We start from the raw sequence: 5,571 nt of genomic DNA, 5'->3' as shown, positions 1-5,571 counted from the left end.
GCACGATTAAAATAAAAAAAAACTGTTACCCTTTTTCTTTTCTCTAAGAAAAAGTATAGTATGCTAATTGCTAAACTTGCATGCTATACAAGAATACAGCCTCGTTTCTATATTTTTGCCCATGCTGTTTGATTGAATTAATCTAAGCCCAAGTAGCAGACAGCGGCGTAGGATAAGCGAATAAAAACAATTTAATTTGGGTCCAAAATCCAAATGCTACTGTTTTTTGCATAACCGCACAACCTCCTGCCTTCTAAAGTTCTAAGCAACTCTGTCAAAAACAAAAGGGTTCTAACTTCTAAGCAACCTTGACCAATTTTATTTTATTTTATTTTTTAAAAAAAAGAAAGAAAAGTTGTAAGAAACATTTCTACAAACACTTTGCATGCAAGAGTGACGAGTCTACTCTCACCGTCACGGCTTTCTCTCGCCGCCGCACTGCTGCCTCGGAGCGCCGCTGTACTGTTGCCGCTGCTCTATGCTACCGCTGATTTGCTATCCTGCTGCTGTTGTTCTCTATTCTTCTCAGTTCTCTATGTCGCTGCCTCCGTGCTATGTGAGTTTATTACTGAGCTACACTGATTTTCTTTTGCAATGTAATTATTCTTTTGCGTTTGTTAGATTGGATCAATCTATTGATATAAAAAAGATTGAACATTATTTATTTGATACTTGATACTGGAATATTTGGTGGTACTAGAATGTATTTATACTGATTTGGTGACATTATGACTGAAAATTTCAGTTGGCTTGAACTACGTTCAAAGTGCTGAATTTTTTATGACTTGAGTGTGATATATAATTGTACAAGTTCCCTCAAATGCTGAAAGATCCGATAAACCCCTCAGCGAGGAAGCTCATCGGAGCTTCAATTCTTTTCCGTCGATGGATGACGACCAGCAAGAGGGTTCAAGACAGGAGTAAGCAGAAGAGGGTTAACGATCTTGAGGTCGCAACCGAGAAGTGGAAGATACTCTCCAAAATCCTCTTCTTAATCGAGCTTCTGAAGCAACAGTCCGAGATGATTATCCCTGTTAGATCCCTTGAAAACTATCGTAAGCAGATCAATCTCCCAAAGCCACACAGAATCTCTGATTTCATTCGAAAGACGCCAAAGCTCTTTGAACTCTACAAGGATCGCAAGGGGGTGCTGTGGTGCGGCTTGACGGAGAGAGCCGAGGAATTGTTGCAGGAAGAACGGAGAGTTCTTGAGCAGCATTCCGATAAGGCTGCGGAACACGTTACGAGGTTGCTGATGATGTCGGTGGATAAGCGTCTCCCATTAGAGAAGATTGCTCATTTCAGAAGGGATTTTGGGTTGCCTATGGATTTTAGGGCTAATTGGGTGCACCAATATCCGCAGCATTTTAGGGTTGTGAAGTCCTTTGATGGCATTAATCAAGTTGAGTGCTTGGAGCTTGTGAATTGGAATCCTAATTGGGCAATAACGGAATTACAGAAGAAGGTTACAGGTGTAACTGAATCCACTACTACCAATTTGCATATCCCTGGTATGCTGTCACTTCCATTCCCTTTGAAATTCCCTTCAAATTATAAAAGGGTGTATCGTTATAGTGAAAAGATTCAAGATTTTCAAAAGAGGGCTTATTTGTCTCCTTATGCTGATGCAAGAGGTCTCAAGGCTGGTTCTCTTGAATTTGATAAGAGGGCTGTTGCTGTTATGCATGAGATTCTTAGTTTCACCATTGAAAAGAGACTGGTCACTGACCACCTCACTCATTTCCGTTGGGAGATAGTGATGCCTCAGAAGCTCATGAGGATTCTTCTGAAGCACATTGGCATCTTCTATGTCTCTGAGCGGGGGAAGAGGTTTAGTGTGTTCTTGAATGAAGCATATGAAGGTGCGGAGCTGATTGAAAAATGCCCCTTGGTCCTATGGAGGGAAAAAGTCATGAGGCTTGTTGGTAATAGAGGGAGGAAGAAGAAGTTTGAGATACTCAGCGACATGTCGGATGTAGAAGTAGAATGCGATATTGGCTTGATGCAGAGTGATTCGGAAGTAGAGGACTTGGACGTGCAGCTTGAGCAACATGGTTCCGTGGATTATGAGGATCCTTTACTTGTGGACAATTCTGAGATGGATGTTGAAGAGATTGCCTGTGAATATCGAAATTTTAAGAATTCTTGAGGTTGAGAGAATGTGCAGATGTAAACATCACACACCGATTTTTTGAAGTACTGTTTTTCCATTTTGATTGGCTGGTAAGTAATTCCACATGATCCAATTTTTTCAAGCACATTTATATCTTGTGTCTTAAGTCAAATTTTCTGCTTTATTTTAGAAAAATAATTAGTGATAGTAGGTACAAATTTTTTAAGTTAGTTTGGCCTGTGATACCCTCTATACTTATTTAAGTATAAACATGTTAGGTTGCTAAGCTCTAATATTGTCCTTGTTTTCGTTTCTTTGATAGATGCTTAAATGAAGCCCATCTGAAGAAGGTGCAAGTGATAATGAGAATATAGCTGGACAAATTAAACCTTGTTTCAGAACCCGCTGGAAACAATTTATGATCATGGCTAGTCAATGCTGTAGCATGGCTTAGACAAACACCTTGTGGTCCTACGTGAAAGGCCAAAAGTAAAGTGGTTCATGGTTGATTGGTGTGCTTCAATCAATGAACAGATGCTACTTTTCTGCAAAAGGAGATTGAATCTGTTTAAGCTGGGATATTGATTATCACAACGCATTGATCCTGTCTTTATCAACGATCCCTAATCCTCAGCCTTATCTGGTTAAAGCTCTCAAAACATTTTGACCTTGTGTAAAATTTATCTAGGTATGCAACATCCAATCATATATTGAAGCAATGCAGATAAGCGATTTGAGGGTTAGAGGATATCATTGAGTCAATCACATTTGAGGAGACAAGTTTCTTGATTGCTCGATGGTAGTTTCATTTTTTTTCCCACACATGTATTTGATTTTTCAAAGGAAACTGTGCATTGACTGGAATAGTGTGGTGACAGAAAACATAATACTATAAAAGGGAACATTTATTATTGTTCATTGCCTTGAGGATTCACCATATCCACTCATATTCTAGTTGTCACAAACATCTTAACTAGTCTAAAAATACCCAGCTAAGCAGTGATAATAAGTTTGAGTCAAATTTTTGCTGGTTTTTGGTGGGTCAATTTTGAGTTGTCAGATGTTGATCATTCATGAAACTATGCAGAATGGTACTAGTTGGTTTCTCTAGTTATTCTTCAACTCCTTAGGAGAGCTGTTTTCTTATCTGCATTCTTTTTCACAAAAATCATATTGGCATAGCTAGAGACTTCTGTTCTACTTTGGCAGGTTGGCTTTAATAACCTTGATCATTATCTCCTATCAACTTTATAATTAATGTTGGTCCCTTTCTTAATGTATGTCACTATCAGGGAGAGAGTCTATGCAAGAAGCTTCAATGTTTACCCAAAAGCAAATGAGCGTATAATGCACTGTATTTCCTAATTTAGGATCGCACCTTCCATGTCTACTCTTAAAAAGGTTTTATTTATTTTTTTTGTTTTGGTGAAAGTCTACTCTCAAAATTAAAAATAGTGTTTGCTGCAACTTCTTAGAATATGTGACGTATTCTTGGCTTTTTTTTTGTTAGTAGTTTGGACTGAAGACACATTCTGGGCCTAAATTGTAACCCTCTTAGTCTCATCTTTGTCCATGAGAGGATTTTTTATTTTAATATTGAAAAGTGAATAGAGTTTTACGCTGATATTACAGAAATTGGTGTTTTACAGCGTTCTAGAGGTGTCATTTTGGGCAAACACAATATGTAAAATACTTATTGCATTGATAATATGCAGTCTGATTCATGTATTATGATTTTAATATTAAAATAATACAATAAACTCTTTGTATATTACAGAAATTGGTGTTTTACAGCGTTCTAGAGGTGTCATTTTGGGCAAACACAATATGTAAAATACTTATTGCATTGATAATATGCAGTCTGTTATATTTCCTTTTCTTTACAAAAAAATATATATATAATTTCCTTTTTCTTTTTGACATACAATGAAACTCATACCACACTAATTAGGCTAAACCTAGTCTAAACTCGGGTACAACATATCAAGAGGTATTATGATTTGTCACTTCAACTAACAAGTAATCCGCAAGAATGGACTGTCTAAAAGGAAAAAAAGTAATTCGCAAATGTATTATTAAATTCATGATTTGATGGCTAATGGCTTGGTTGCTTTGAGCACTTATTGATTCAATTTGTTACGGGAAGTCGCTGTTCACACTTATTGTGATTCCTTTATGTGCTCTGTCTGTTAGTTCTTTTAGCCTCAATATTGAAAATTAACTGTTGGTAAAGTTGTGAAATTTTAATATGAAAAGGTCATCTTATCCCTTGGTACAAGTAATTTTTTATGCTCATGAATTAGACAAGAATTCGGGTTATGCGGTTTGCAATCATATAATCTTGTTCAAAGTGGGTAGATTGCTAATGCACAGAAACAACCTTTTCAGTTTTCACATGTGATTCTCGTCTGCATACTAGCATGGAGTATTCTTGATTTTATAGTCCATTTCCAGATTTGAATGGCTTGATCTATATATGTCGTGGTAGGTCTGCTATAGGCTTAATTATTTGAGCTGAAATAAAGCTTTGTGACCTAGCTTTTCTAAATAAATATCTCTTTTTAAATCTGCTTCAAATTAAGCATCTTCTTGCAATGAAATATCCAGGGAATGTCATTATCCTTATTTTTATTAGTGGCTAATTTCAATCTAAACCCTTAACCATCACATCGCTATTTTTCTGGTTTCATTATTGTATCGCACTGGATTACCACCATTATAACCATACATATATACACGCCTACTCCTTATTTCTCATGGTTTTAGTTATTGAAAAAAAAATATTTGCTGGCTTAAATAATATATGATAATTATTTATTGTGGAAGAGTCAAAACTTGTGGTAAAAGTTAAGAGGAAATAATCTCCACGGCAGATGTAAAAGCTGTAACAATAATAAAGGTGTCTAATATAACATGGCAGAATTTAATTGTGACACAGCACTTGAAGAAGAAATGGCCTGGGATGATAAGGGTTTCAAAGGATAAAGATGGAAACTCATAAGAGATTGAACCTAAACTGTACCAACTGTATGCATTAGAGCAGCTGGTGGGCCGTTGGATGTGACATTGATTGTTCACAAGAGAAAAACCAACTGGATCATCCAATGTTCACAAACTTTTTATATATTTTTTGATCTTTAAAAACACAAGAACGGAGAGACAAGAAAAAAGGTAAAGAGAGTTACTAGTACATATTACACAACGAATTGAACTCATGCACCCACTGATATTAAATGAAGAAATTAAAGGCCGTTGAAAAGTCTCAACTACACACACATCAATTAGGTGCTAGCATTTACTCGTTTTCACCCACTATCTTGTACTATACCACTACTTAGAAATAACACTAATCTAAAGTAGTATAAATACATATATAGATTAAGTTTGAGGCATCCATCACACACTCATATTATAATACATTGTGATCTTGATCTTGATCTTGATCTTGTGGCATGGCT

At 36.3% G+C, this 5,571-nt stretch overlaps 1 protein-coding gene across 1 annotated transcript; it reads left to right on the top strand.

The window, feature by feature from the left end:
- Positions 228–3,031, top strand: LOC107622767 (protein ROOT PRIMORDIUM DEFECTIVE 1-like). The gene is made up of 3 exons (XM_016324787.2): positions 228–556; positions 746–2,223; positions 2,436–3,031. Exon 2 carries the CDS (start codon positions 821–823, stop codon positions 2,147–2,149), a length of 1,329 nt encoding a protein of 442 aa, XP_016180273.1. The 5' UTR covers positions 228–556; positions 746–820; the 3' UTR covers positions 2,150–2,223; positions 2,436–3,031.

The sequence above is a fragment of the Arachis ipaensis genome, chromosome B10 (genome assembly GCF_000816755.2).
Source record: "Arachis ipaensis cultivar K30076 chromosome B10, Araip1.1, whole genome shotgun sequence".
NCBI lineage: Eukaryota > Viridiplantae > Streptophyta > Magnoliopsida > Fabales > Fabaceae > Arachis > Arachis ipaensis.
This window is presented reverse-complemented; position numbering and strand designations above follow the sequence as displayed.

Excerpts from the sequence above, each read along its gene's own strand:
- LOC107622767 (XM_016324787.2), top strand. The coding sequence starts at position 821 with ATGCTGAAAGATCCGATAAACCCCTCAGCGAGGAAGCTCATCGGAGCT.